The sequence below is a fragment of the Raphanus sativus genome, chromosome 7 (genome assembly GCF_000801105.2).
Source record: "Raphanus sativus cultivar WK10039 chromosome 7, ASM80110v3, whole genome shotgun sequence".
NCBI classification, from domain to species: domain Eukaryota; kingdom Viridiplantae; phylum Streptophyta; class Magnoliopsida; order Brassicales; family Brassicaceae; genus Raphanus; species Raphanus sativus.
This window is the reverse complement of record NC_079517.1, coordinates 4,925,054-4,950,820: the sequence shown is the minus strand read 5'-3', so window position 1 is coordinate 4,950,820 and position 25,767 is coordinate 4,925,054. Positions and strand designations below refer to the sequence as shown.

At 38.2% G+C, this 25,767-nt stretch overlaps 7 protein-coding genes and 4 non-coding genes across 11 annotated transcripts; 2 read left to right on the top strand and 9 right to left on the bottom strand.

Moving 5' to 3' along the window:
• Nucleotides 1-96: 96 nt before the first annotated feature.
• On the bottom strand, nt 97-2,750 carry LOC108818074 (agmatine deiminase). Its single transcript, XM_018590932.2, has 10 exons — nt 2,582-2,750; nt 2,000-2,113; nt 1,789-1,878; nt 1,616-1,700; nt 1,472-1,527; nt 1,303-1,381; nt 1,089-1,223; nt 775-1,007; nt 515-673; nt 97-418 (listed from the first exon to the last, which is right to left on the bottom strand). Exons 1-10 carry the CDS (start codon nt 2,669-2,671, stop codon nt 308-310), a joined length of 1,152 nt encoding a protein of 383 aa, XP_018446434.1. The 5' UTR covers nt 2,672-2,750; the 3' UTR covers nt 97-307.
• Nucleotides 2,751-4,005: 1,255 nt separating this feature from the next.
• On the bottom strand, nt 4,006-5,663 carry LOC108818409 (H/ACA ribonucleoprotein complex subunit 2-like protein). Its single transcript, XM_018591374.2, has 4 exons — nt 5,463-5,663; nt 5,295-5,364; nt 4,453-4,558; nt 4,006-4,360 (listed from the first exon to the last, which is right to left on the bottom strand). The coding sequence occupies exons 1-4, from the start codon at nt 5,593-5,595 to the stop codon at nt 4,199-4,201; spliced, it is 471 nt and encodes a 156-aa protein (XP_018446876.1). The 5' UTR covers nt 5,596-5,663; the 3' UTR covers nt 4,006-4,198.
• LOC130498224 (small nucleolar RNA snoR100) lies at nt 4,665-4,781 on the bottom strand. The gene has a single exon (XR_008937145.1). It is a non-coding gene; the product is annotated as a small nucleolar RNA snoR100 (small nucleolar RNA).
• On the bottom strand, nt 4,880-4,988 carry LOC130498226 (small nucleolar RNA snoR100). Its single transcript, XR_008937147.1, has one exon. It is a non-coding gene; the product is annotated as a small nucleolar RNA snoR100 (small nucleolar RNA).
• Nucleotides 5,083-5,188, bottom strand: LOC130498225 (small nucleolar RNA snoR100). The gene has a single exon (XR_008937146.1). It is a non-coding gene; the product is annotated as a small nucleolar RNA snoR100 (small nucleolar RNA).
• Nucleotides 5,664-8,230: 2,567 nt separating the features above from the next.
• LOC108815858 (protein Dr1 homolog) lies at nt 8,231-9,560 on the top strand. The gene is made up of 5 exons (XM_018588374.2): nt 8,231-8,368; nt 8,465-8,531; nt 8,688-8,777; nt 8,864-9,027; nt 9,114-9,560. The coding sequence occupies exons 2-5, from the start codon at nt 8,477-8,479 to the stop codon at nt 9,297-9,299; spliced, it is 495 nt and encodes a 164-aa protein (XP_018443876.1). The 5' UTR covers nt 8,231-8,368; nt 8,465-8,476; the 3' UTR covers nt 9,300-9,560.
• Nucleotides 9,561-9,822: 262 nt separating this feature from the next.
• TRNAA-AGC (transfer RNA alanine (anticodon AGC)) lies at nt 9,823-9,895 on the bottom strand. The gene has a single exon. It is a non-coding gene; the product is annotated as a tRNA-Ala (tRNA).
• A 929-nt stretch (nt 9,896-10,824) lies between these two features.
• On the top strand, nt 10,825-13,641 carry LOC108817145 (uncharacterized). Its single transcript, XM_018589757.2, has 3 exons — nt 10,825-11,426; nt 11,639-11,769; nt 11,954-13,641. Exons 1-3 carry the CDS (start codon nt 11,121-11,123, stop codon nt 12,774-12,776), a joined length of 1,260 nt encoding a protein of 419 aa, XP_018445259.1. The 5' UTR covers nt 10,825-11,120; the 3' UTR covers nt 12,777-13,641.
• LOC108817143 (protein HUA2-LIKE 1) lies at nt 13,320-21,455 on the bottom strand. Its single transcript, XM_056990659.1, has 16 exons — nt 20,988-21,455; nt 20,682-20,758; nt 18,572-20,470; nt 17,983-18,487; nt 17,706-17,814; nt 17,406-17,518; nt 17,141-17,328; nt 16,667-17,048; nt 16,188-16,517; nt 15,797-16,088; nt 15,555-15,644; nt 15,373-15,450; nt 15,145-15,255; nt 14,545-14,697; nt 13,863-14,039; nt 13,320-13,639 (listed from the first exon to the last, which is right to left on the bottom strand). Exons 1-12 carry the CDS (start codon nt 21,096-21,098, stop codon nt 15,380-15,382), a joined length of 4,167 nt encoding a protein of 1,388 aa, XP_056846639.1. The 5' UTR covers nt 21,099-21,455; the 3' UTR covers nt 13,320-13,639; nt 13,863-14,039; nt 14,545-14,697; nt 15,145-15,255; nt 15,373-15,379.
• A 658-nt stretch (nt 21,456-22,113) lies between these two features.
• On the bottom strand, nt 22,114-23,329 carry LOC108814689 (ATP-dependent Clp protease proteolytic subunit 2, mitochondrial). The gene is made up of 2 exons (XM_018587305.2): nt 22,938-23,329; nt 22,114-22,660 (listed from the first exon to the last, which is right to left on the bottom strand). Exons 1-2 carry the CDS (start codon nt 23,239-23,241, stop codon nt 22,248-22,250), a joined length of 717 nt encoding a protein of 238 aa, XP_018442807.1. The 5' UTR covers nt 23,242-23,329; the 3' UTR covers nt 22,114-22,247.
• Nucleotides 23,330-24,408: 1,079 nt separating this feature from the next.
• LOC108816309 (uncharacterized protein At5g23160) lies at nt 24,409-25,581 on the bottom strand. Its single transcript, XM_018588887.2, has 2 exons — nt 25,150-25,581; nt 24,409-25,000 (listed from the first exon to the last, which is right to left on the bottom strand). The coding sequence occupies exons 1-2, from the start codon at nt 25,510-25,512 to the stop codon at nt 24,572-24,574; spliced, it is 792 nt and encodes a 263-aa protein (XP_018444389.1). The 5' UTR covers nt 25,513-25,581; the 3' UTR covers nt 24,409-24,571.
• Between the last annotated feature and the right edge of the window lie 186 nt (nt 25,582-25,767).

Sequence of the window (25,767 nt, the reverse complement as noted above, 5' to 3'; positions counted from 1 at the left end):
GTCATAATTAATTTGTTGCCATTAGCTTATTGGTTCTGGTAACAAACCATTACTAGAAAATATTTTAATATTTTAACCAGAAAAAGTCGTACCAAGAAGACAACCATCACCTTTTTGGGTCCAATAAAAAATTTATTTTCAATTTGGTATTTAAACCGACAGAAATGGTTTTACTAATATTAAACCGATCCGGTTTTAGAAACAATACAACAGTTCTGGTTCACTCTTCTAAATCGAATACAGGATTCATAAAATCCCGGGAGCGGGAGCGGGAGCGGGAGTATCTTCATTCCTGCGAAGAACACCGTCAATGGCCGTTGACGGCGACGGAATTAGGCTCCGCCGGCTGCTGCTGCGTAATGCAATGTATGTTTCCTCCAGCTAGAACGATCTCTCTTGCATTCTCGATCCCCACAACCTTCCCCAAGAAGAAAACAAAGAGTCAAACCGATTAGTTTTTTCTTTCACTCTTACATTTTTATTTTTATGAATCAAAAAGAGATTGTTAAACTACCGAGTGATGAGGATACGTCTCTGAGAGGACGCGAATCGCTTCTTCATCGCGTTTTGCGTCACCGAACTGCGGCACGATTATTCCTCCGTTAGCTATGTAGAAGTTCACATACGATGCTGCTAGTCTTGTCCCTGCAAGCCTTGCTTTAGCTTCACCTTCCTGCAACATTGCGACTAACATTATCAAATGTATTTTAAGATGTAAAATCTCAAAAGTCTGAGTTTCTTTTAAATAAATTTAGTTATAAAAGAACTCGTTGCCTGAATGATTCCAGAGGATTCTTCTTCGGTCATATAAAGCGGTCCAGGGACGTGGAGCTTGATGACTTGAATCTTCCTGCCACGAGCATCAACAGAGTTTGAGAAAACCGAAAGAGCTTCCACTGATCTTTCGTATTGAGGATCAGCTTCATCGTCTGTCCAAGACAGTAACACTACTCCTGGTTTAGCAAAGCAGCACATGTTATCAATGTGGCCGTTTGTGTCATCATCACCTTGCAAAAAAAAAACAAAAAAAATATAAGATACCCGGTTTCTATTAGAGAGTTAGTGAGTGAAGTGGGAGTTACAGTTACCGTATAGACCACGAGGAAGCCAGATGAATGTTTGTACTCCGAGATATCTCTTGAGCTCTTCCTCTATCTGCTCTCTGCTCATGTGAGGGTTCCGGTTTTTGTTCAAGAGACACTCTTCAGTCACAAGACATGTACCTGAAAAACAGCAGAGAATAAGCTTTAACTGAAGAAAATAATAAACTCAAGACTTGGTTGTTGAGGTTTCGAGGTTTACCTTCGCCGTCGACATGGATGCTGCCTCCTTCAAGAATCATCGAGTGCTGAAATCTTGGAATCCGCTCAACAGCGAGAATCTGATTGATTGATGGAGGAGGAGAAGAAAAGATCAGTATTTGAAACATGATGCTACTGATGGAGTAAATGTTGCTATAACGGTTATGAACCTTTTTTGAAACTAGGAGGTCATGACTCCAATCATTATAGCAGCCATCATCAGCTCCTGCCCATTGTTGTCCAAGTCCAAAAAAAGAGTGTCAAGCTTTGTAACTAACAAAGTTCTAGAGAAGAGAAAACCGCAGAACCTTTACCTCCCCAGGCATTGAAATTCCAGTCGACTCCAGCGATGTTTCGGGTTAGGGAACTGAGCTTTAATGGTATTTTCCGCACAACAAACTGAGAAACAGAGAGAGAGAAGCAAACACGATTAGGTAAAAAGTTTATAAAATGGAGGATAAAAAGAGAGAAGGGAAAAGAAGGTCACAGTTGGTCCAGAGTCGCGGAACCAAGAATCGTTCATGCTCATCTCAACAACTCTGATCTCCTCTGGAAGTTGTTTCCTTGCATTTTCCCACTAAACATTCATAAAAACAAATACAAAAAGAAGAATATTTTTAACAGAGACTCGAATTCGATGATTTTTTTTTTTTAAAATATATATTCATTGTTTAATGATTCTAACTAAGTAAACACACCTGAGCGGAGCTTGCACAGACTGTAACAGGCTCGAACATTGAGATCGCCTTTGCAACATCCACAAACACTCGTTGTGCAGGCAAAGCGTTGTGACGCCAGTTATCTTGCCGTTCCTGCAGCCATTGTTTATGATCAGAAACTCAGAATAAAAACCACAAATCCAAGATATATCACAAAAGCGTGTTTATAGATTGCGATGCCACAGATCGCTTTACCTTATTTCAAATCTATATGCTAAACTGAACTGAAACATGTCACAACAGACTTTGATGAGGAAGAGTAATAAACAGCAAAACTTAAACTAGAAGCTAAACCCTTCAGAAAAGCCAAAAAAAAAAAAACGAATGAGATTAAACAAAGCGAGCAGGATCAAGAAAAGAAAAAAAAACTGGAAACGAAAATCGCATGCAGAAGTTATAAACAGCGAGAGAGATCCAGTTCTACAGAATCGCCTTCAATTACTTTTCTCCGATCAAGGAACAAACGTTCATCAATGTTTCCAAAAAAATTTTAAAAAAGGAACAAACATTCATTTTCTACGTATATGGAGTTATTATACAAGAGAGGGAGAGAGAGTATACAGGCCAACCGATCCAGGTTTGAGCATGAGGTTCCCACTCCGCCGGCATGTAGAAGCCGTGATCCGCCGGAGATTCTCGTGACTCCTCCATTCTCAGATTGACTCTGCGTGATAGGTGGGAGAGCTGACAAGTCAGATATTTTTTTAAGTACTGTTGTGTGATAGAGTTACTACTTTTCAAGTTTTTATTACGATACCCCTACATAATTATCATTTTCTTTCAGTTGGACCACCGTATTTTTGTACTATTCAACTCTCGATTCTAGACCCCACCACCACCTAGTGGCGTGCGGAATCAGAATCTAAAAACCTACTTGCTGACAGCTGCCAACGAAAATAAGAATCTCGGCCAAACTTGTCTGTGCACGCGTATTTTGACATTTCAAGATGTTATAAACGTAGTTAATGACTAGATTTTGATCCGCGCTTCGAAAGCGCGGGTATTATTTTTCAGTTTTATGAAATATATTATTTGTTTGTAGTTATTGAATGTATTTATCATAGTGAAATTTTCTTTATAATAAATTCGACACATAGAGTGTCTCTAGTAAACTATATGCTTCTCTGGCATTTTTTTTAATAATGGTTATTGGATAATATTTTAGTAAAATAATTTTTGAATATATGAATATTTTAAAACAGTTTTTTATATAAATCAACTTTAAATTATTATTTTGATTTGAAATATGTATATAAAATTTAAATTTTATTTTATGATTATTTTAGTCAAAACAATGTTTTTAGGTAATTAGATTAGTCTATTTTGTATATTTTTTAAAACTGATATAATGGATTTCCAATTTTTATTAATAACATAAGCCATTATTTTTTCTTCTTATTTTTCTTCTTGACATACTTTTATCCATGTTTCAAAGTTTTAAATTTTTTTGCATTAGTTTTCTATGAGTTATTATTAATTTTATGATATTTTTTTTTGAAAATTGAACTCTTGAAATTTTATATTTGACAAAACTAAATAAGGTAATAATACTGTTTTTAAAATTGTTTTACATAATATACTATTTATATTTCAGTTTGTGTTTTTATTTTCACCATAAAGAATGTTAAATAAAAAGAATTGTAAATATAGTGACATAATTTTAAATAAAAAGAAATATAGAAAGAAGGTTGTTTAATTTATTATAAAAACAATAGCTAAATGTTTAAATAAAAAGAAGTATTAATTATGTTATTCATGTTTCCAATCAATTCTCATTTGTTATTAATTTACTGAAAATACAATGGCTAAATATGTAAATAAAAGAAAGTACACATCTCTACTATCCGTGTTGCCAAACATATCTCATTTATTCTACTATCCATATTACTAAACATATCTCATTTATTCTATTATCCTTGTTTCCAAACATCTCCATTTTGTACTTCAACTTTAATAATATAGATGTGACTAACTAGTAGACCATCAATCAAACATCACTTGATAGAAAGAAACAATGTTTTATGATCCTAAATTACAATCGCTAGTACAAAACCCAAAAATCATTATAAGGGGGCCTTAATCACTCTCATCATATTCAATACCAAATTAGCCACTATAAGGCACAACATGTGTGCCACTATAAGGCGCAACATGTGTTTCTTTGATTCTAGTGCCTAATCAGATTACTGAAGTTGAAAGCTCTTTAACATCGTCAGAGACTTGTTCGTAGTCTGTCTTCAGCTGTTTAAGATCTTCCGCGCTTAGTTCACCTTTGGCCGGTTTAAGCATGACCAAGACACAACAAGTGGGTCGTTTTGTTGCCCCGGCTTGCGCGAGATCCTGAAATATAAACATCATACAATTGACAAGTCTTAGACACGAGTAAAAAGATCCGTATTAAGATTAGATTAACAATTAGAACATTGGCTTACTTCTTTAGATGGAACGTAGACGTATGGAACACCAGCTTCTTCACACAAGACTGGAAGATGGGTAATCACATCAATGGGAGATATGTTTCCAGCTATAACACATAATCTGCAAAACCAAAAACAGTCTATTAAACAAACAAATCATAGGAATAGCGAAGTAGCATCAAAGAAACAGACAAATCATTATTTTCTAGCTAAAAAAATAGACAAGAAAATGTGGGTTTAAACCAGGCCCGCAAATCAAAGAACCGATTAGGTACTCAGAGAGGGCACAGACATTTCAAACTCGTGATTTAGTTTCCGTATACAGTACCATGCTACATTCATTTATGTTTAATCCAGAGCATCGGCTTAATTGTACACGGATTTTACAAAGAACATCGAAGAATACTAAACTAAAATCAAATCCAAGCAAAAAAAAAACATAGAATGTGGATCTCAACCAGGCCCTCTGATCACAAAAACTCAAAGAGGGCAGACATGTCAATCCGCAACAAAGCTCAGTTTTCGTGCACAGTACCATGCTACCTTCATTCTATTTAAATATCCAGAGCATCGGCTTAATTATACACGGGCTTTCACAATATAATAGATGCCATTATAATGTACGAAATGCATACTAAAATGATAGAATGTGGATCTAAACCAGGCCGTCTAATCAGTTAAAAACTCAGAGATGGCAGACATGTCGATCCATAGCTCAGTTTTCGTGTACAGTACCATGCTACATTCATTATTTTCAATCCAGAGCATCGGCTTAATTGTACACGGCTTTCACACAAAGAAACTAACATATAATGCACTCAAAAAGAAAAAAGAGAATCATGAAAAAGAAAACGAACCCTTTCTGGCCACGTCTTATGCTCTTGACAACTTCCTTGACGCCTCTCTTCAAGCATTTGTTTCCAGCAGCTGAGACAAACAGAGTACAATATCAGATATGTCTTAGGTTCGAGAATCTCGGCAAAAAAAGTAACACTAATGCGAATGGGGATGTATCAGATTGGTACCTTTTTGAATGAGTTTAAATGTTCTCTTCTGTAGCTTTTTGCCGGCGAGAGGTTTAGCGATAGGGGCAAGAGAGATAACCTTCTTCTTATTCTCCTTTTGAATCGACTTCTCTGCTTCGGTGTCGCTTCCCATCTTTTTAGCTAGCAACCAAGTAAAAAAGAGTGGCGGAAGTAATTAGGGTTTATGGAGGTTGTTAACCAAACCACGAGGTTTTTATAGAACTGCTTGAGCAGAAGAAGAGAGTCTGTTGGAAACCCTAAGTCTGTATGGGCTTGAAACATGTTAGATGTGATGGGCCTAAATATTTGGGCCATAATTGGACTCGACTATGTTCTTTAAAAAATTTATTTAGAATGGTTTTCTAATCGAATTTGTTTTAGTACCGGTTTATTAGTTCCGTCTGATATACTGTAGTTGATTCAAAGAGTTTTTTTTTTGTTTCTGATCAGAAATTCAAAGAGGTTTACAATTCAACATTATCACCTAGTTCTGTCTGCCTCATCCACCACGAGCAAAAACATATGGCAAAAAGATTCTATTACCAAAAAGTGTTGAGAAATGTTTTGACCTACTTGAGACAAAAAGTACAAGCAAACTAAAACACACATAGGAGCTCGAGCTTTCAGAGTGAAATTAAATCTTGACCATATCGGCTTTCAGAGTGAAATTAATTATTGACGCCATATCCAGCTGTAAGCAGTAACAAGAACTGGTGCCGCAGCTTCAAATGTGGAATATGATCACTGCAAAATTGAATCACTGGAAAAAAGAAAAGAAGCAACAGAACAGGAGAGAAACTAAGACTAGGATGCCCCAAACAATGGCTCTCTAAAATCTTTCGAAGTACAAACGCAAGGGATTTACATGACACTTAACGTCTTAGAGAATCTGTCCTATTCTATAGCATTCATACATAAAACAGAAACAAACAACGGCATCACAGACCACTGTTCGGTCCGACCAAGAGAAGAATCTACAAGATTAATCATTTTTCATATCAAAAGAATCTGGAGTTTTATTAAAATTAAACCCCAGATCCATTTGATATAGCCTTCAGTTGACTCAACTAAACTACCAGAAAATATTGCAAATTTTCCCTCACTGTTAAAACAGAAGAAAACAGATCAAGGAGATTATTGATTCAGTTTGTTAGGTCTACCAGAGGAACAAACTATAAATAAAATAATTGCGTAATCTTTGAAAGTCAAAAACGGATTCAAAAGTGATGATTGACGAAGAGGTAAACCGCTGGATGCAGAGGTTTATCGATCTGTTCATGCTTTTAATTTTTATCTTCCTTTCTTTCCAAAAAAAAATTCTCAGGAAGAGATCGATGAACCGCTGCCTCCAGCAACTGTCACTCTTGCTTTTTTATCTACCTAACCGAAATGAAATGGAAGAGAAAAAAGAAAAAAAATTCCCGATTTAGATAAACAACGAAATCTCAGATCTGAAAAAAGAACCCAATGGTATATTACCAGAAATAACAGTAGCTGATTGATTTTCATTGCACGACAGACGCAAATGGATAAGAGAAAATAATAATAGTGAACCACAAATATGTGAAAAACACACATGAATCTGGAGGGACAAAGAGGAATCTGAGATTTCGAGAAGATTCATAAATCCCTATGAATCCACACACGGTCACAGACAGTCAAACATAAAAAAAGGAAGGAAAGAGAGTGATAATGTTTGAACGAGTCATCCAGATTCTGATTGATTAGATACCCCTTCTCTGATTTGTTTTTTTTTTCTTTTTCTTTTCATTTGCCTGCCTAATTGGCGTACATCTAGCCTCTATCTCTCTCTCCTGAGTTTATGACAACAACAAAACAGTTAAATCAAGTCGACTCCCTCGTAATTGATGTAAAAAAAAACTCCCTACAAACTGCCCAGCCCATTACTAGGATGGTTCGATTATCTAATCTATTAAAGGGGAAGTACATTTTGTATTTGACCCTGAGTTTTGCTCAATATTTACCAACCTTTGCCATTGAGTTAATATTTTTATTTTAAATAAAAGTAAATTACCTTAAAACTTGCCATACGGACGACAAATGCGGCTGACTCAGTTGCAATTAATCTGTTACCAAAAGAATTGGTTCAAAATTAATTTATAAATCAACTATTATGTATTGTTCATATACTCTTGATTCTCTGAAAATATTATGAGATCACGTCAGGCGAAGGTACATTCACTGTGAATTGATAGGTTTATTAATGTCCATAAATTTTCAATGAAGAAAAGTTGTTTTTTTGTGAAAACCAAAAAAAAAAAAAAACATATCAAATGAAATTTCTTGATATTCACCATCATATGCCACTGTCTAAATGCTAATCATCTATGTTAGATATTTATATTTGACTATTTTTATATATTTTCAAATATTTAAATCAACCTAAAAGTATCATATATATTCTGTATGTTTTATATATAATAAAACTAAAAATAATTAATATGTATATAAGTATATAATTTCTTCGGATACATTTTGATATCCAAAATACTTATTGGTTATGGTTTCGGTTGTCTAAATATCAAAATTTTGAATAATTTTGATCGGTTCGGTTATTCAGATTTGAATTGTTTATCCAACTTTGATATTAACATGAAAAATAAATAGCAATATATTTTGAAATATACACCCGCACGGGCGTGCGGGTCAAAATCTAGTTCAAATTAAAAACAGAAAACAGAGGGCTGAAACGGGCTGAGTCAGACCAGGTCCAACTTGGATTAATGTAAACTTCAATAAAAAGCCCACTCAATATTAGGTCATGCCCTAATCAGACTTCGGCTTACAGAGTTAGAAAGAGAGAAAGAGAGAGACAAAAAGAAAACCGCCGATAAGACCCCGTCTTCGCCGCTACTCCGCCTCCGCTTCGATCTGGATTGAATTAGGTAAGCCTGTAATCGAAATTTTTCTATCTTCTTCATCATATAGATAATCGTGGTACAAGTAATCATCCACTCTTAATCTGATTATCGTTTCTGTAGAGAGATAAAACGATGGATCCGATGGATATAGTTGGAAAATCTAAGGAAGATGCTTCGCTACCAAAAGGTTCGTCGTCCTCGTCGTCTTCTTTTCCTTCCTTCGATCTATATCGATCTCGTTTAAGAGTTTGCGATTCAGGATTTGATTGCATTCGAGTAATATCCATAAACTCGTATTTAACAATATGTTTGTTTGTTCCTTATGATTTTTTTTTGTTTTCAGCTACAATGACTAAAATTATAAAAGAGATGTTACCAGCGGATGTTCGTGTTGCTAGAGATGCGCAAGATCTTCTCATCGAGTGTTGTGTAGGTAAAATATGATGAATCATCACTCTTTTGTTCATCATTAGCTGATTATCGTTTTTCTAACTGCTAATTTTCTTTCTATGATGGCAGAGTTTATAAATCTGATATCGTCAGAGTCTAATGAAGTGTGTAACAAAGAGGATAAACGAACAATCGCGCCTGAGCATGTGCTCAAAGCGCTTCAGGTTCTTGGCTTTGGGGAATACGTTGAAGAAGTCTACGCTGCTTATGAGCAACATAAATACGAAACCATGGTAATAACATCATCATCCCTCCAATTTGTCCGAAAATTTATTTATATAAAGCTCTGAATTTGTTTTTTTTTTGCAAAATTGTGCAGCAAGATTCACAGAGGAGTGTGAAGATGAACAGCGGAGCAGAGATGACGGAGGAGGAAGCAGCGGCGGAACAGCAGAGAATGTTTGCCGAAGCTCGAGCGAGAATGAATGGTGGTGTTTCTATTCCTCAACCAGATCAAGAACAACAAGTAGATGATAATACCCAACAGTCGAATCTACAAAGCTAATCAAGAAGAAAGGGAGAATCCTTTGTTTTTAACATTATCATTTTGACTTCATTTTTCTAGCGTTTCTTTGTAAAGTGCCAAAAAAAAAACATGGTCCGTCTTGGTGTTGATATGCTTTCCACATTTTAACTTAGATTTGTTTTTTTTTTCTCTTTTGAATTTAAAATCACTTGTGATTCAGATGTAATTAGTAAGCATTGCCTTGTTTTTTGCAACTGTCAGATCCAGATCCTTGTGTTTATAAGTTGATTGTTCTAAATTCTTGGTTTGGTTATCAATTTAATTATCATGATGATGTACACCGAATCTAATGTGAAGCTACTACATAAACATTACTGTAAGAAGTGTAAAAAGAATTGGTAAAAGGTCAAAAGCTATAAGTCGTTTGGGTTGGCCGGATTTTAGTTAGGCCCTAAAAAGTGTCTCTGGTGACTTGCTAGTTGCTAGTGAAAGCCGGTCGAGTCGAAAAAAAAACTTAAAAAAAAACTTAAAAAAAAAATGAATGCGGGGGGATCTATAAAATTGGAGATGCGGGGTATCGATCCCCGTACCTCTCGCATGCTAAGCGAGCGCTCTACCATCTGAGCTACATCCCCAATGTTTTAATGACCATTGCTAGACAATGTTCTAATAATAATACTATCCTCTTCTAACGATCCGTGGCTATATGAAAATACAAATGAAAATAAACATAAACCAAGGTATGTATACCCCCTATATGAACTTGTATAAACATCCACAAACTTTTATTAAAACATAGTATAAGATAATATGTTCATCCATGTATAGGAAGTTAGACACCAAGACATAGCTCAAACAATGAGACATCGAACTGAACCGTTGGGAGAACACTTGATGTAGTAGTTTTTTCTTTTTTGCTAAAAACTTGATGTAATAGTTGCCAACATAGTTTTCTCTTTCCTTTTTTCTTTTTTGCTAAAAACTTGATGTAATAGTTGCCAACAACATAGAGCTCTTTGTAGTTTTCCACACAAAAGGTTCAAAGAACGCAAAGTAACCTGACGTTTGTCTCAAACCAAGCATTTAAAGCCTTAGGAGAGGGGTTGGACCACTAGTTGTTTGTAGGTTAGGAACGTGTTTAATAAAACCTCACTTCTGTAATTAATTGTTTTATCTATCAGTACTAGATGTGTAGTTTTGTTTAGGCAAAAAAGAATGTGATTTAATTGGACTCTCCCCCTCGCCGACATTTTGTTTTGTCAAACATACAGACTAGTTTTTTGACTTTTTTTTTTCTTTTCCAGTTAGAGAAGCAAATGCTATGCATTATTGAGAAGTAGATAATTTCTTTCTATCCAATCAGAATCTCTCATTAATAATCTTAATTTCTTAATGTCACTACAATAAAAAATGCTTACATGATATTTTTGAAAAATGCAACGAAAATTAAAAGATCAAAATTATTAACGTCAATTTTTGTTTAGTTGTAAAGCGATTTATTTTTGAAAAGCATATTCTTAATTTCTTAAATAATGCGATCATTTTCTGTTTCTCATCTATTCTGAGCTCTTAATTAAATTAAAAATAAAAATCGGTATAATTCCACCGCTGCGACGAGAGAGAAGAGGAGGAAGGAAGCACAGAGATCTCTCTCTCTCTCTCTCTCTCTCTCTCTCTCTCTCGTTCCCCCCGGCAAAATCTGCAAAAAAAAGAAAAAAAAATCCATCGGATCGACTGTCGAGTCCACGGCTCTTCTTCGTTCGTTTTTTTTTGTTCTTCCTCCCCCTCCTCCTCATCGGAGCTGATGTTTTTTTTTTGAATTCTGATCAGATCTAAGTCCTAAGAGAGATTATTATTATTATGTACATGGATCGAGAGAGAAGGCTTTCCAATCGCAATGGGACTCCTCCTCCTCCCGAATACAGCAACGGCAAGTTCCGCGATGATAATTGTTACGGTGGATTCTTAGATCGATCGGAAAATTCCCGAGAGAAGAGTCCTTCTAGATCTAAGATCCTTCGCATCCCCTCGCCGAACTCGTCTCCTCCTCCTTCCAGCTCTTCCCCGACTTTCCCTGGCTCGAACTCCCCTGACCGGGGTTATATCGAGCACCGCGTCTCCAAGTTCGATACTCTCGCCGGCATTGCCATCAAATACGGCGTCGAGGTAACTAAAAAAAGGAAGAAGATGTTTTGCGATGAGATTAGGTTTTGAATTTAACTAATTAGAGAATTGAATTAATGGTACTGATAAAATGGATTTTTTTTTTTTAATTTCGAATCGAGGCGTGATTAAGAACACACGAGGGAAAGAAAAGTTTTGATTTTTATGTTTTTTTTTTAATTAATATTGTGTCGTGAAAATGCTCTGTTTTGCAGGTTGCAGATGTTAAAAAGATGAATGGACTCGTTACTGATCTTCAAATGTTTGCTCTCAAGTCTCTTCAGATTCCATTACCTGGGAGACATCCTCCTTCTCCTTGTTTATCTAATGGCTCCTTACACCATGGGTAAGTTAAAAGGCTGTGTGATATGCAAAAGCTATTGCTTATTATAAGTTTGGATTCTTATTGCGGAGTAGTTTACATTTATTACCTAAGCTTTTGTTTCTCAATTTCCCAAAGATCTAGAGCCTTTTGGTTGTGTTGAATATTTCAGTACCAAAGTGATCTCCTCTTGTCGTTTAATTTGCAGAGAGGGATGTTCATGCCACGAACTGGAACCGCCAAACGATAACAACGACGTGTTTGACTCATTCCAGTCTTTGAGACTGAAATCTTCGGAGAAGAAAGTTTCCCCAGCCATGTACTCGCTGCAAGGCTATTACGGGCTAAAACCAGCAAACAGAACAGTTTCCGAAGGAGGGTTCTTGGAGATGGGAACTTACAAGACAGAAACTTCTCATCATCATCTCTCTAGCAACGGTGGTAGTAATCAGTACCTCAGACCTTTCCCTTCCACTAGCACTCCCTTAAACCACCACAGGAAGTCGAGAAGCTTAGCCAATGCACTTTTCGATGAGGTTAACCAATCACCGGACAGCAACAACACCGGTCAAGAAACGAGTTCCGATAAGTTTATGAGAAGACGTCAAAAATCCGAAGCCGATTTTTCATCCCGGACTCCGGAACTTCTGTTGAAAGAGGAGAACAGTAGCAGCAATGGAGGGTTTTTATCGATAGCTGGAAAAGGCCTAGCTTTGAGATCGAAAGCTTCGAGCAGAACTAATCTATCAGCAGAATCTGAGACTAGTAGTTTCAACCCGGTACCAATCAACTTGATGGATGCTCCAGTTTCAGACAGCTTTGGCAGTGTTAGAAAATCGTCGAGTGCATCGAGTCTGCAAGATCCCGAAGGTAACAGCAGCAGCAACGGTTCATCATCACTGTCTCTATGGCCGACTTCTAAATGGAGCTTGAAACCTGATTTGCTTACGCCTGCGGCTATTACAAGCTCAATCTTTGATGGGTTACCAAAGCCTTTAACAGGTCGGAAAAGCAAGACTGCTATGGACTAAAAAAGCAGAAAGGTCAGTTTTTATTCTCGTTATTTAACTGTACCCATTCTTTTTTTCAAACTATACAAATCAAAAAGCAGAAGAAGCTATTATAGCCTTTATGCAAAGTAAATAGATTAGAGAAAATTTTCTGAGGAAGAAAGAAAAACACTTCCAAATTGAGAAAAATTATGAAGGAGGAAAAGAAAGCTTGTGATAGTGATGTAATGATTGTGCTTTTTTCCTTCTTTTTTTTGTAAGTTATTGAATACTTTTCTACCATGTGGTTTTATCAGCAAAATCTGTAGCGCAGTCAATTTTTTTTCTTTTCATTACAATGAACCTTCCTTGACAAACACTAATATATATTCCATGCATTTATTAACAATTTGTTAAAATTGTTGGTTTGTGAGATTTGTATTACACTGTCACTATTTTATATATATACATTTTCTTTTATGATAATAGTGCTTTCCAGTAAGTCAGGTATGAGCTGTGGTTTCGTTGACTAATATTACAAACGTATCGTGTGAACACAGCTCCACCGCTCTAAAAGTCCCGGAATTAATCAAACAACCGCGTTAGGTAAAATAATGTTAATATATACTTTCATCAACAATCAAAAAAATATACAGCATAAATCCACCGTTTTAAAAACAAGCATAAATTTTTGCAAGTGGATTAAATTAATTGGAATATTTAACCTCGTACTTTCTCGTAAACGCATGATAGAAAAAATCGCCACCCACCGACAATCACCGTCGTCAACACTGCCGCACCTTCATGATCTCCCATACCAACTCCACTTCTGCCGCCATCATTTCCACGACCAAGAAAAGCGGCCTGAAGTCTGCCGCATTTGTGGCGACAGAAGTGGTTCTCGGCTGTGGATGTAATAAAAAAACGTAATAGCACAACCGGTTATAACAACGTAGTATAATAAACATCAATGACTGAGATGAGTTAAAAAAAAATTATTTTGTAGATAATTCTTTAGAAAGTTCCATAAGTTACTAATTCGTTGTCCAACATCTTTAGGGGGAAGATCAAAACCAAAAGCAATTCTATTTTACCGAGTACGGGCATAACGTTTTCAAAATATGTTACCTAAAGAAAATCAACGAAGCAGATGATCAATACGTTCTGTTATATACCAGTCTTCAACTTTTATGAGGCTCATGCTTCATTTCCAGCTCAATGTCTTTACGTCGACATTACGTGAAAACTTGGTCCAACCAGGATGCATCTGTTTCTAACACCCCGGGTTCCAAAATGTAAACCTAGCTGGAGACAACGCAGCTGAGTGTTAGTATACTCAGAAATTGAAATCAACAAAAAAATCAGGAAGCCAGATATAAGAAGAACCAAAGAATTCATAGACAACATAGAAACCATGCAGATCAAGGAACTAAATCACTCGTAAAACAAATTCTACAATTAAGTACCAGAAATTTACTTAGGTGGACAATGCTCGTTGAGTTAGTTTATTGGCTCAGGTAAGTCAAATCCCAACAAATATAAAACACAACTGTATTTGTATTCTCCTTTAGCCCAAAAAAAAATTGTATCTGTTTCTCGCAGTTTTCAATCCGTACTTGCACAAAAGTTACAACATCAGGTCTTCTCAAACAGTATTACACTGTTGTCTAAAACAAAAGCTCACTATGTCACCAGCACAAATATGACTTGCAAGGATATTATTAATTCATGGATGCTGGAAACCCTTTATAGATTGAACTATAAGCCCCATAGACAAGTTTGGTTGACAAATATAAAGAGAAACTAATACCTCAAGTTCTCAACAAACTTCTGATATAGTGTGTTTTCAATATTGATATTCTTGTAGAACTCGCTGAATGAACTTGCGGTTGTTTAAATGCATGCTTCATGTTCCTGCTACGGCTCCAGGCAGGAAAACCTAGGTTATGCAGAGAAGAGACACCTGTCAAAAACAGCAAAAACGGAAAGTAAGTTAGTGAGCAAAATAGCATCATCGCCTCAATAACCGTTGGAGAAAGCAGTAATACAGAGGTTCAACATTACGGGTTCTCATACAGTCATCTCGTCTAGGAGGAACTGTAGAGAACACCAAAAAACTTTAAAGTGACTTTACCCACAAACAACAGGAAACACTAAATAAACATGTCACCATTTTCGGGAACCAATATTAGGTTCAATAAACTTGCACCTAATACTTTCGAACTTACTTCTCTGTGCAGAAACTACACTCATCAGGTGTTCATTTTTTCAAGATCGGGTCTCAAATACAAGTAAAGACAGTTACTAGTTTTATAATTCTTATCAGACAGACTTAACCCAATATATTAGGAGTTGAAAACTCGAAACTCGTTTAACTAGAACGTTAAGAACATTTGTCAGGAAAATTTACAATATACAGCAGTATTCTCCTGACAATAGCCTGAAGAGTTTTGATGCCTCTGGAAGTGAATATACCGCCAACAAAAAGTCTTCCATGGAAGGGAGAGAAGTCTATTTCAAACTGTTTGATAACAATCCAGGAACAAGAAAATTAGAGACGGAGAAAGTGAAACATGCTAATGAAAACTAGCAACTTCCTATTTTAAGTGTAAAAGAACAACCGAAAGGTAGTCTCTACCTTAACTTCAAGAAGGCCTCCAACGAGCTGCAGAAGATGGGTCAGGCCGAGATGGTAGCATCTGAGAAGCAGTATGACCTTGAATAGCAGATTGAAACGTTAAACATTGCAGGGAAACGCAACAGATCCTAACTTCATGTATGATCGGCTAAATTCAGATGGATCGAGTTAGATCGTCTCACCTACAACTGTAACCGCATGCATATTATTAGCAGCAAATTGATAGCTCATTGGCCCTGAAGGTGGTCTTTCTCGAGGAGGCTGAACGAAACCTGTTGTTCCAAATAAGATCACCAATGTCAACCAAAAAGGGAGAAGGGAGAAGCATAACCAACTGATGCAGCAGAATGTCCATAATAGGTAGACGACATGAACATGAACAAACTAACATGCAAAGGTATGTGATGTTCTCGCATATACATACCATCTGTAACCGTAAGAGAGCCTGGAAGTGGGTTTCTTCCACGTATCCAAGCTCCATGTTGAGTATCTGCACGACGTGCATTTGAAGGCAACCGCCATTGATCCTCATTCATATGTCGCGGGGCGTCAACTGGCTGAATTGGAAAAGGGTAAGGAGGAGGAAAGGAGGAGCGTTGGGGTTGTGATTCAATAACCCGACTTGGAAGCGAAAAATGGCTGGATGGGGCTGGAGCGAGATGCGTAGTCCTCGGGGCATGTCCCAAAGAGATACTGCTCGGCCGAAGTGGTTGGTCCTGTAATGAGGCTTCATGTTAATAAATCAAAAAGTACAAGCCAATGTAGCTTGAGCAATTACAAGATGACTAGATCAGAATACGAGTCAGTGAGCTTACAATAGCAACGATAGACCGCTGCGTAGATATATGGTATTCATGTTGCAATACTGGATATGATGCAGGAGCAAATCCTGGTTGAAGTGGTAACGAAGGATAGCTAGGCTTGGACGGTTGAGTTATGGATGATTGTGGTAGAGTTATAGATTGGCAAGGTGGTAATGGAGCTGGTGCTGCTGGTAAAAATTGCTCAGAGAGAGGCGGTGGTGGTGGTAGCTGCGGTGGAGATGATGGAGGTGGAGGAGGGGATGGGGATGGAGGAGAAGGAGGTAGGGGAGGGGGAGACGGAGGCGATTCATGAGGGAGCGGAGGAGAACCCTCTGGAAAAGGAGGCGGCTCGGTTGCAGGAGAACCCTCTGGAAAGGAGGCGGCTCGGTTGCAGGAGAACCCTCTGGAAAAGGAGGCGGCTCGGTTGCAGGAGAACCCTCTGGAAAAGGAGGCGGCTCGGTTGCAGGAGAACCCTCTGGAAAAGGAGGCAGCTCAGTTGCAGTGGTTGCAACCGGTGAGACCCTTGCTTCAATCCCACAGATATACGATGGTTCTTCAATTCTTCGCTGATAAGAAACATCTTCAATTTCACGCACACCATTGACAGCCTCTAACACACTGTGAGGTTTATCACTCGAACTATCATACGAAGGATCTTCATCTCTTGGCTGATAAGAAGCATCTTCCATTTCGCGTACACAGTGAGGTTTATCACTCGGACTATCATGTGCCTCTAATTTGCCTATAGCATCGGCTGGTTCTTCAATATGTGTGTTTTTAACTTCCCGTGATGTGGTTGGATGATCCTCATCTTCTTCATCGTCTCCAACAGTATGAGAAGATAAAAATCCAGGCAGCTGAAAACTCGCATAACTGCAGAAAAAATAGTTCACGTATCAGAACCGCAATAAATCTGTCTCTAACCAGATGCCCATCAGAAACTATAACCGGAAAAAATTGCATACCTCCCATACTCATCAACAAGCATCCCCTCCATTTCCCTTAGAGGGTCATCTACAGAACGCTCAGATCTAGAAGGACGTCGTAAGGTAAACCCAGCGGTTGCATCGCCGCCAGAGGTACTAATATCACCAATATAGCGACGCAGGAGAGAATCTGGGAAAATCTTCCTCTCAAGCCACAACCTCAACACCTAGCAGGAGCAAGAGATTATTGACTCTGAACAACAAAAACATGAGAGTGCCCTCGATCGAACAAAGAGCAAAAAACCTTGCGACATTGATGGCGATTTTCACGAGCACCAGTCCCTGACGGAGCCGCAGCACCTAGAAGGCGTGGCAAGGCTGCCTGCACAGTAGGAATATACAACGCGCCAGCTATACCTGAAGAAGAGTTCACATGCATCATGATCTATCATTTTAATATTATTAGTTATACATGATAGCAGACAGATACACTATCTTCGACTGTAGACAGAAAGACAGCAACAGTATAAATATACCGCAAGCACCTCAAAAGAAAATCAACCACTTGGAAAGAGTTGCTACATCCATTCAGGAGGAAGCTTACCTTGTTGGCTATGGGAACACTGGGTGATCGAATCAACGAGAAAAAACAAGTCCACTTTACGGCGGAAATGAGGCTCACTTTCTAGCTTTCGTATGAGAAGTTCCACAACCTAAAAAAAAAAAACGCTGCAGATAGTTCTCGCGAAACATTTGACCAAAGCAAAGGCTGAATTGAAACTTCATTTGCAGTCTATTCTTAAGCTTATCATAGATAAACGACAGTCTTAAGAAAGAGGTCAAAAAATGTTACCGATATTAGGTACCACAGTTTAACTTACCTCACTGGCAATCCCATGCTTGGCACACTGAATTGCCTGGCGTGTTGCACGTCCAATACTTTCCTTCGTTCTGGATAAGGTCTCTATCATTCCCTCGAAAGCATCTTTTGAAATTGCAGCCTCAGTGACAGCATCCCCAACTGGCATATGCCCTGAGCTAACTCTTCTCTCTTCATTCTCTTCAATCTCAGCTTGGCTACTTGATGCGGACTGGTTTCCATGATTTGACGGAGTTGTAACTTCTTGGTGTCCCAGAGTATCAGTCACCATGGCGTCGCCAGCAGGAGATGATACATTCTGAACCATGGAAGGGCTGTTATTTCTCATCTGAGTTTCACCGATGCCAGAGAACTTATTGTCTAAATTCACAGACGGTGAAGTATGTGTATGTGCTTGTTTCCTTTTTGCTTGGGCAGCTGCAATCAGAAACTTCATAGATGAAGAAGAATCTGGCAACCCGGAACTGATCAACGGAGTACTTCCATTTTCTTGATTGACACCAATCCTACAATACGAAAAGAATACAAAGATTATAACCTCCAAGCGAAAGAAAAACATATCAATAACATAGGGATATACAAAAACATACCTCCCAGCGGACAGGTTAACAGAAGTGTCTATTGACACTACAGCATCGTTCAAACGAGTTGCAACTTTTGGAGTGTTTGTTGGTTTTTCCCCTAATGCTGGTTTGCTTCTTTGAGATTGAGAAGAGCTAGCTCTATCAGAAACAGCCACTGCATCCTTGGAAGAATCACCTTGGCATTTTTTTGACATCCCCACACCAGAGACTTTTCCGATTTTATGTTGTCGTGCCACCTGATTCTTAGTTGAAACCAACTGAGGGGACTTCTTAGGAGATTTCACGACCTGCTTAACATTTTTTGTGGGCAACTTGATGACTGGTTTTCCCATAGACGAGTTGTTAGTGAGGCTCTCCACGCTATCTGGCATTCCTTCACCAGAGACTTTCGCAGTTTTATTTTGTCCTGTCACCTGTTTCTTGACTGCAATCTGCTTGGGGGATTTCTTGGGAGATTTTAAGATTGGCTTGACATTTTCTGGGGGGAACTCGGTCGCAGATTTTCCCATAGGCGAGCTGTACGAAAGACCCTCCACGCTATCAGGAAGTGCACGTGAAGCCTCCTTGTAATTTTTATACAGCGGTACCTTCCCTGTTTCGGCACTTTCTTCAGATCCTTCAAACCGCTTCACTTTAATAGAAGTATCATGGGACGCCTTAGCACTTTTAGGACCATCATGGGACGCCTTAGCACTTTTAGGACCATCATGGGACGCCTTAGCACTTTTAGAACCATCATGGGACGCCTTAGCACTTTTAGAACCATCATGGGACGCCTTAGCACTTTTAGGACCATCATGGGACGCCTTAGCACTTTTAGGACCATCAGTAGTATCATTGCGAACATTGATATGTCCTCCATGCACCGGAGTCTTTGGATCTTCATCGTCATCTTCATCAGAGATATAAACTGCCCTCCGTCTCTTAGGCAGCTGAGCAGCTGAAACCTTCACACATTCAGCAGAAGATGAACTGATCTTCCGCTCTGGATGATTTGTTCCCTTTTTATCACGAGAGCCAGAAAAGGAGGAAGATTTTGTGTGCTCAAGTGTATGTTTGTGGCGCCTTGTATAACCAACCATTTCCTTATCAGCAGTCTCACGCTTTCGAATTGACACAACGCCAGCTGAATCAGATCCCTCGGCTTTACCATCAGGAAGAAGACGTTTCCTCTTAGATGGGTTTTGATCCTTAGCATCTTCAGATCGTTGTCTCTTGGCAGCACGTTGACTTTCATCTGCTCCTGATGCAGACTTTCCAAATTCACTTTCAAACCTCTTTTTCTTCCCCAAATTCCCATTTTTAGAGCCAAGTGCATACTCATGCTTATCACTCGAGACACCGGCGCTTGGTTTCTCTTTAAGCAACTTTTTTGAGCTTTTACAACCAGCGATATTAAGATCCGAAACCAACTTATTGTCAGAAGATTCCTTTTTACTGCCCTTTAATTGACCAGTGGAATTATTATCTGTAGCAGCTCGACTATCAGGCAGACGCTTGGCTCTAAGAACCTCATCTTTACATCTTTTATCCGAGTCAGGCTCCAGTGGCCCACCACCCGGGGAGGAATCTTCCTCTCCTATGTCAGGCTTTGGCTCCGCACCATCATTCTCAACTAATTTATGGAGATCAGGATCCACCCTAGAATCGAACTTATCAGAACTTTCATCCGCACCAGTGTGTCTATGATCGGTTCCATCCAATGCCTTAGACTTTGTCAAACTAGGCTCAACAGCATTCAAAAGAGCCTCACTGGACTTGCAACTCTGCGACTTCTCAAACGCAGCGGAGATTTCCTCCACAGCTGGTGCGAAGTGCTTGACCGTTTTCCCTTGACATCTTTTTAGAAGTTTACTCTTTGCCTCACTAGTGAAGGCTTGAATATCAGGAGGCGCAACAAAACCTCTGCATTGAAGTGTAATTACATTGGTCAAAAGTCTTAATATTGAGAGAACGAAATCACAACAAAGCAGTTGCTTTTTGCAATCAGAGAGGGAACACTACCTAACTCCAGAAACATGACGAACAGAATATGAATATAGCTTTCTAACTGGGGATAAGAATGATCTAAAACCATGAACAATAAGTAGAAACAGAAGAAGAGGCGCATGCTTACATTTCCTGTGTTCCAAAGAAATAAACGAAGTATTTCTTTGGGTCTGGTACCTGATCCCAATCTTCGGGCCGGTCGATCTGAAACACAAAACCATTTTTACTTTCACAGTAGTTAAAGTCAAAAATGAACAATCCTACGCAGCTCTATCAGAAATAACAGCAGTTCAAAACGCTCCAAGCTTAAGAGACACTAACATAGCAATAAGCTAGAAGCCTTATACTATGAAGCCGAACATCAACAGCGAGAGAGAGAGAGAGAGAGAGAGAGAGAGAGAGAGAGAGAGAGAGAGAGCAGAAGAAGACGAACCTTAGCAGGCCAAGCAGGGAAGCCTTTGACTTTAGCAAGAACCAGATCACCCAGTCTAAACTCTCCTTTCTCGATGCCTTTGCTCCCTGTTTTTTTACGGCTGGGAGCCATCGGCGACGCTGGATAAGAACCCTAATTTTGTGAGTACAGATAGAAACACCGAGCGGAATCGCCGATTCCAAAACAAGCTCAGAGTGTATTCAATAAGAAACTTCGACTCTTATTCACCAGAGATTTCTCCACCGTAAAAAAAAAAGATTGCTGATGATAGATGGAGAGGGCTTAGGGCTTCAAGCAATGAAGCGAGAACGAGTAAGAGAGATGAAGAAGGGAATTAGGGTTAGAAAAACCAAAATTTTAGTCGGAGATTTTGTGAGATGAAGAGGCTATAGCGAAACTTGTTTACTCACGTCGCCGCCTTTTCGTCTCCTTCCCCCCTCTTCACAGACGAGAACGAGATCACTATTTTATTTTCCTTTTTGAATTACTTTATAGTGTGTGACGGAAAAAAAAAATGGTAACCATGTTAAAAAAAATATTGACTTGATTCTATTTCATATTAATTGGTGTTTAATTTTTTGCCCAATTATTAAAAAAACTGTTAATTTTTCATTCATTCTACAATGACTAAACCTAATCTAACCAATAAAAAATCATTCAATAAAATATAATTGGTCAAAAAAACAAAAAAAAAACATTAAATATTTGCTTGGAAACCTAAAAACATCATATAAACAGAAACAGAAATAATTTAAAACATGTGAAATGCAGTAAGTTAATAGTTATATTAATTATATATTTTCTAAAATTTAGAACATTGCCTTTACTAACTTTTTGTTCCTGCCTGCCCTTTTTCACAATCTAAAAAATTTACAGGTGATCAAGTGCACAATAGAGGAGCACATACGGTTTCAAGGGCTATGTACTCCCCAGAATGTATTTGAGAATCTGATGTTGTTCAAAACTTAAATCAAATGGCATAGAGAACAGATCATTATAAGCAACTGCAAGACTAGGCGACACAAAGCATTCTCATCGTTATTATTGATGAGACTGCAATTGGGATGGAGATCAGAATCCAACGCCAATATTTATCCACTCAAGCATTTTAGCTGAACCGAAAAAATAGTCTTAAGGATTTGATACGAGGAAAAATAAAAATGGTTTGCGAGAGGTTATCAATATCATCATCAAGACAAGAGCAAAATGAGAAAAAAAGAGAGAGTAAAAAAAGTTTATTACTTTGATTACCAGCTTCTCTTAACTTTTATCTTTGCTTTCATCTCCAACAGCATCCTTCACCAACTCCATCGGTCTCTCATCAATCACTTCATCGATTATACCAAACGATTTAGCCTCTTCAGGAGTCATGAAATGATCCCTATCCATGTTCTTCTCAACCACATCGATGGGTTGCCCCGTGTGTTTCACGTACAGCTGGTTCAAAGCATCCCAAACACGAACAATCTGCTTCGTGTGGATAGTCATATCCTTGGCTTGTCCGCTGTATCCTCCCGAAGGTTGATGAATCATGACGCTCGCATTGGGAAGTGACCGTCTCTGTCCTTTGGCACCTGCTGCCAACAGAAGAGAAGCCATGGACGCAGCTTGACCTAAACAAATCGTGCTTATCGGAGATCGAATGTACTGCATAGTATCGTAAATCGCAAGACCTGCCCAATTGCAAAGCCATAACGGATCAACATTTCACCACTAAGAAGAAGATTCATTAACAACTTTTACACAAATGATCGAATATTCCAGAATCTTTCTGCAATGAATCCAATAAGTTTGATACTAATCACTATCATCTTCTACAATAGCACGAGTAGATTCTCAATTACAGATCCAAAATCCAAGGCAAACAGATTATAGATCAAGCAATCGAATCCATGGACATCTGGCATAATAATTACAGAGAGATCGTAACCGGGAATCGGATAAGCGTACCGGCGGTGACGTGTCCGCCTGGTGAATTGAGGTACATGTGAATCGGCTTCGAAGGATTCTCGGACTCGAGGTAGAGAAGCTGAGCCACGACGACGTGGGACGTGTCGTCGTTTATGGGGCCGTTGATGCAGATGATACGCTCCTTGAGCAGTCGCGAGAAGATGTCGTAAGCTCTCTCGCCTCGCGATGAAGTCTCGATGACCATCGGTATTACACTGTAGCTTCTTCTCGCTATGGCGGTGGTTATCGCCGTCTGCGGTGATAGTGTCCACAGCCTCTTCGCGCCGGAGATCAGACCCCTCATGGCTCCAATTTTCTAGGGTTACGCCTGAAAGAAAGAGAGGAAGAAGAAGCAGGAGACGCTGACTAGTAGCTTGTGCATTTTCCGCCGGATATCTGTACTCTTTTTTTAATTTCTTTTACTGCATTTTTATTTTTTTATTTTCATATTGCTAAGAATATAAATTTTACAATGAAAACAAAATATACATATATAAAAAGGGTAATTTTCTGAAATAGCCTTTTTAATTTTTTATCGCAAAAATAACCTACAAAAATAAAAAAAAACCAAAATAACTATTTTATTTTGAAAATTTTAAGATTGACTTTTGTTTTTAAAAATTGAATTCATCCTCAAAACTCCACCTCTTAATTATAAACCCTTAAATCTAAATTAATTAACATTAAGAATATAAATGCATATTTATACCTTTGATAAAACTTCTTTTAGTTAGTTTCCTCTTTTTAGTCTATTTTATAAAAACAAACTAATAAGGAATTAAAGACTATCTAATGAAATTCTCTATATTAAAAAGAGATTATCCAATTTATCTCAAATCTTTGGTTTTAAATATAAAATACATATATAAGATCAAAACTTTTATCTCCATGTATAAATCTATAGGAGTGCCGGCTTCGAATGTGTCAAAAGTAATTTGCGTTCAAAGTATGATTTGATTAAACTTCTTACAAATATATATATATTTGACCAGTAGACTGAAGACAAATCACTACTAGCGGTTAAACATCCGTTGTAATGGCAGCCGGAACCAGATGTTTCATCTGCTTTGGGCCATGACTGTCTGATGGCACCTCTATAGCCTGTCTCCCATCTAAGCCGGTAAGGATATGATGTTCAGAAACTGATTATTGTTGCAAACATGATCAAGATGACAAGATAAAGAAGTATGTTGAGGCAAACGAACAAAAAAAATACAGCAAAGACTCTGGTCACATAAATGTTTATACTATGTCTGGCTATGTCACTGTCACAAAATTCTCACATATTTTCAAAGAACTGAAAAAACGTGGGCACCACCGACCAAATGAACCAATAACAAATATAAAAGCAAACAACGCTATTTGCGGACTAAATATTTCTTGTAGTTTAATAAGTGCGATCAAACATTATTGTTATTACTGTAGATGCATTGGAATTTTTGAGATGACCAGATTGTAGGCTTAGATAATATTGACTTCCAAAAAGACCACAGATAATATACTATCCATTTAATGTATCCATTTCACAGTCGATCAATCATCGTTATTAAACGAAGACACTGTTTATCCATCTTTAGAAAAAAACAAAAAAATAATAATATTTGACAAAACCAATTATAATATAAAAGAAATCGTCACGACAATGAAACGCGATTTTGCCGGCCAAGAAACCCGTCCATAACGACTTTTCTTTTATACGACTCTGAATTCAAATCCGGCGCACACACGGAACCGTCGCTACCGCTGCGTTTGCGTTTTGCTAACGCGGCCGCGTCTCTGAGACGAGGTAGAAAATAACACCAAGCGGATGTACATAGAATCGCACAGAGTCGACCCCAAACTAACATAATCACCAGCGTCAATACAATGACTGAAATACCAATCACCGGATCAAACTTTTCGACCCGTGACCCGCCTTTCTCCCGAGACGGTTTCATCTTCGGTTTCCCGTAACGGGCTGAGTTGGATATACGTGCAGGACACGTGTCTCCTCTCGAGGAAGGCAACGGTTCAGTGGGTTTTGATCGGTCGGTCGTTACGACTTGTAAGTCCTTCGGTTTTGTCTGAATAAATAAGCAAACGAACGATACGAATAAAATTTTCAACCAAAAAAAAAATAGGACTCAAATCATAAATCGAGTTACTGTCAAATGTTTTTAACGTTTCAAAAATCATAAGTACAAAAATCGACATCAAAGACTTTTGTTTTTACCTCTCTTGTTTCATGATTCACGGCGGTCTTTTCATCAGCCGGAATATTCTTACGATCAGTCATACGACTTATCAGCAGAACGGGTTTCTTCTTATCAGTTTTATCTTCTACGCTCGAAGTCGGTTTCTCTGTTTCCTCTATCGGCGCCGGTTTGATCTCGCCGTTCTTGAAGCGAAACTTAGAACATAAAAACCACCGACTTGGCTTCTTGCTCTTCTTCTTCTTCTTCATCTTCCTTTCACCACCCTTGTCCGTCTCAACCATCCCCTTGTCTGAGTATTTTTCCCGAGAAAATCCGAAACATCCTAGAAAATACGAAGAAGAGCCGTTTCTTTCTCGGGCTCTCTTATCGGTTCTGGCCATTGAAGTCGAATTGAGGGAAAGAGAAACTGTGCATTCGTGCGAAGACTTTGAAATATCGCTCGGAGCGGTTGGGTTTTATCCTATTTTCTTATTTCAATTAAAATAATAAGTCATTACTATTGACACAGTTTCGAATCAGGGTGACATAAACTATTACTTTGAAAAAAATTGACTGATATTTATTTTTGTCAAGTGAGGTGCATGAGTATCGGAAAAATATATTATGGAAATTTCCAGAAGATAGGGTAGAAATAA

What these genes read in the sequence shown, in the direction of transcription:
- LOC108818074 (XM_018590932.2), bottom strand. Translation starts at nt 2,671, where the DNA reads ATGGAGGAGTCACGAGAATCTCCGGCGGATCACGGCTTCTACATGCCG. An exon ending in TCTGTGCAAGCTCCGCTCAG is followed by an intron (nt 1,879 to 1,999) that starts GTGTGTTTACTT and finishes ATGAATGTTTAG; the next exon opens with TGGGAAAATGCAAGGAAACA. An exon ending in GCTTCCTCGTGGTCTATACG is followed by an intron (nt 1,008 to 1,088) that starts GTAACTGTAACT and finishes TTTTTTTGCAAG; the next exon opens with GTGATGATGACACAAACGGC.
- LOC108818409 (XM_018591374.2), bottom strand. Translation starts at nt 5,595, where the DNA reads ATGGGAAGCGACACCGAAGCAGAGAAGTCGATTCAAAAGGAGAATAAG. An exon ending in ATTTAAACTCATTCAAAAAG is followed by an intron (nt 5,365 to 5,462) that starts GTACCAATCTGA and finishes TGTTTGTCTCAG; the next exon opens with CTGCTGGAAACAAATGCTTG. An exon ending in ATAAGACGTGGCCAGAAAGG is followed by an intron (nt 4,559 to 5,294) that starts GTTCGTTTTCTT and finishes TTGGTTTTGCAG; the next exon opens with ATTATGTGTTATAGCTGGAA.
- LOC108815858 (XM_018588374.2), top strand. Translation starts at nt 8,477, where the DNA reads ATGGATCCGATGGATATAGTTGGAAAATCTAAGGAAGATGCTTCGCTA. An exon ending in AGATGCTTCGCTACCAAAAG is followed by an intron (nt 8,532 to 8,687) that starts GTTCGTCGTCCT and finishes TTTTGTTTTCAG; the next exon opens with CTACAATGACTAAAATTATA. An exon ending in TCTCATCGAGTGTTGTGTAG is followed by an intron (nt 8,778 to 8,863) that starts GTAAAATATGAT and finishes CTATGATGGCAG; the next exon opens with AGTTTATAAATCTGATATCG.
- LOC108817145 (XM_018589757.2), top strand. Translation starts at nt 11,121, where the DNA reads ATGTACATGGATCGAGAGAGAAGGCTTTCCAATCGCAATGGGACTCCT. An exon ending in CCATCAAATACGGCGTCGAG is followed by an intron (nt 11,427 to 11,638) that starts GTAACTAAAAAA and finishes TCTGTTTTGCAG; the next exon opens with GTTGCAGATGTTAAAAAGAT. An exon ending in AATGGCTCCTTACACCATGG is followed by an intron (nt 11,770 to 11,953) that starts GTAAGTTAAAAG and finishes TTTAATTTGCAG; the next exon opens with AGAGGGATGTTCATGCCACG.
- LOC108817143 (XM_056990659.1), bottom strand. Translation starts at nt 21,098, where the DNA reads ATGGCTCCCAGCCGTAAAAAAACAGGGAGCAAAGGCATCGAGAAAGGA. An exon ending in TCCCTGCTTGGCCTGCTAAG is followed by an intron (nt 20,759 to 20,987) that starts GTTCGTCTTCTT and finishes TTTGTGTTTCAG; the next exon opens with ATCGACCGGCCCGAAGATTG. An exon ending in TTGCAACCACTGCAACTGAG is followed by an intron (nt 16,518 to 16,666) that starts CTGCCTCCTTTT and finishes ACCGAGCCGCCT; the next exon opens with CCTTTTCCAGAGGGTTCTCC.
- LOC108814689 (XM_018587305.2), bottom strand. Translation starts at nt 23,241, where the DNA reads ATGAGGGGTCTGATCTCCGGCGCGAAGAGGCTGTGGACACTATCACCG. An exon ending in AGGCGGACACGTCACCGCCG is followed by an intron (nt 22,661 to 22,937) that starts GTACGCTTATCC and finishes GCAATTGGGCAG; the next exon opens with GTCTTGCGATTTACGATACT.
- LOC108816309 (XM_018588887.2), bottom strand. Translation starts at nt 25,512, where the DNA reads ATGGCCAGAACCGATAAGAGAGCCCGAGAAAGAAACGGCTCTTCTTCG. An exon ending in TGAATCATGAAACAAGAGAG is followed by an intron (nt 25,001 to 25,149) that starts GTAAAAACAAAA and finishes TTATTTATTCAG; the next exon opens with ACAAAACCGAAGGACTTACA.